This window comes from Eimeria mitis, genomic scaffold (assembly GCF_000499745.2).
Source record: "Eimeria mitis Houghton genomic scaffold, Emh_scaff1328, whole genome shotgun sequence".
NCBI classification, from domain to species: Eukaryota; Apicomplexa; class Conoidasida; order Eucoccidiorida; family Eimeriidae; genus Eimeria; species Eimeria mitis.
The window spans coordinates 8,508-10,128 of record NW_013568784.1 but is presented as its reverse complement, the minus strand read 5'-3'; the positions used below and the strand labels follow the sequence as shown (position 1 = coordinate 10,128).

The 1,621-nt window shown below is 46.7% G+C and overlaps 1 protein-coding gene across 1 annotated transcript in view; it reads right to left on the bottom strand.

Moving 5' to 3' along the window:
• The window catches only part of EMH_0034730 (uncharacterized protein), a gene marked incomplete at both ends in the record, with an annotated part of 12,076 nt that overhangs the window by 1,999 nt on the left and 8,456 nt on the right, over positions 1 to 1,621 (bottom strand). Inside the window, 2 exons of the mRNA XM_013494901.1 lie at positions 3 to 710; positions 1,105 to 1,621. Coding sequence (XP_013350355.1) covers positions 3 to 710; positions 1,105 to 1,621 — 1,225 coding nt within the window. The remainder of the gene's footprint in view (positions 1 to 2; positions 711 to 1,104) is intronic.

The following is a 1,621-nucleotide window of genomic DNA, read 5'->3' as shown; positions in this document are numbered from 1 at the left end:
TAATAGCTTGACCTGCAGGGTCAATGATAAGCGGGTAGCGCAAGAACCTCTTGAGAATGATTGCGTTCTGCACAGAGAGGTCGTCGGGAGGCAGAGAATGCGCGGCCCACTGAAGTCGTTCCGAAGGAGTTGAGAGGAAATCAACAAATGAAAGATCGATGCGGCATCGAATACATTCCCTCTCCAGCACTGCCCTCCACTCTTCCAGCAGCCGGTGTCGATCAGCGTATTCAAAGAACCCCAAATATGCGCAGAAAGCAGCGGCAAGTAAACTGTCGCCAATGAAGGTCTCAGTTGCGAGTTTAAGCTGCTCCAACTGCTCAAACCAGCGGTTCTTCTCAGACCCGAGATTCTCTAGCAGTGACATCGAACGTGCGCACTTCTTCTGAACCTCTTCCATCTCGTGCTTTATGCTCTGTACCTGACTAATCAGTTGAGCATAGTCCTGCTTATACTGCTGCAACTTGCCCTCCAGCTGGGTGATAAGCGACTGTTGCTCCTGTAGATTCGCCTCATTCTCCTGCGCCTCTGTTTCTAGCTGCGCGATTTCAGTCTGTAGCGGCTCCACCTGCTCACTAATCAACACAAACTTCACGCTGCTCTCCACCCACTGAGCCAACGGGCCTGCAGCACGAGACGCCTTGTTGATCCTCTCAATATCCCAATCGCCCGTCAAGAACTTCGTCTGAATCCTACGCCGAGTTGCCGGGCTGACGGATGCGCAATCGAAGTTCAGAATCTAAACAAACAAACAAACAGATACAAAAATCTAGATACTAGAGTTTGCGTTGCTGANTCGAAGTTCAGAATCTAAACAAACAAACAAACAGATACAAAAATCTAGATACTAGAGTTTGCGTTGCTGATGGCGATGCCCACACATGTTACGCTAAAATAAGCACTAACTGCGTGGGAAGCACCGACTGCAGGAAAAGGCTCTCACTATATCGCCCCAGAATACACATTTACTAAGTTAAACACCTGGTTAATTTCAGCATGAGTACCCGTTGTATGCAATTAGTTGATGATATGAATTTTATTAAGAAGAAATATATTTACATATATATATATATATATATATATATATATATATATATATAATACCAAAATGACCTAGTAAATATTGTGTGCAACGTGAAGCTTGAACTTGCCTTTGAAATGAAGTCTGAAGCCTTCAAAATCTTTCTCGCGTCTTCCCAGGAGACGGCCTTTTCCCCTGCATCTGTGATGAGAACGGCGACGGCCTCCACAGCAACTTTAGCCATGGCTGGAGGGTTGGCCATACTTTTGAGTTCATCAAGACTCTTCTTTGGAATATTTGTAACTGCCTCTGCAGCTTCTCTCAGTAGCGGCTCAACTTCACTCAGCTGCGCCTCTACAACTGCTCTGCGTTCCTTAATGATGCCTGTCTGTTCGTCTAGCTTGCGTGCAAGAACCTCTGCTCCCTTCTTTTTGTCTTCTGCTTCTGCTTGCTGGTTAATCATCTGCTGCATCTTCTTCTCAGCTTCTTCGTTTTTCTCTGCAAGCACTGCACCTTTCTCCGTAAGCTCAGTACGCATCTCTCCAACCTGTCGTTCCACTTGCGCGAGAGTTTGCAGGCCAGCCTGCAGGTGGTGCTGTT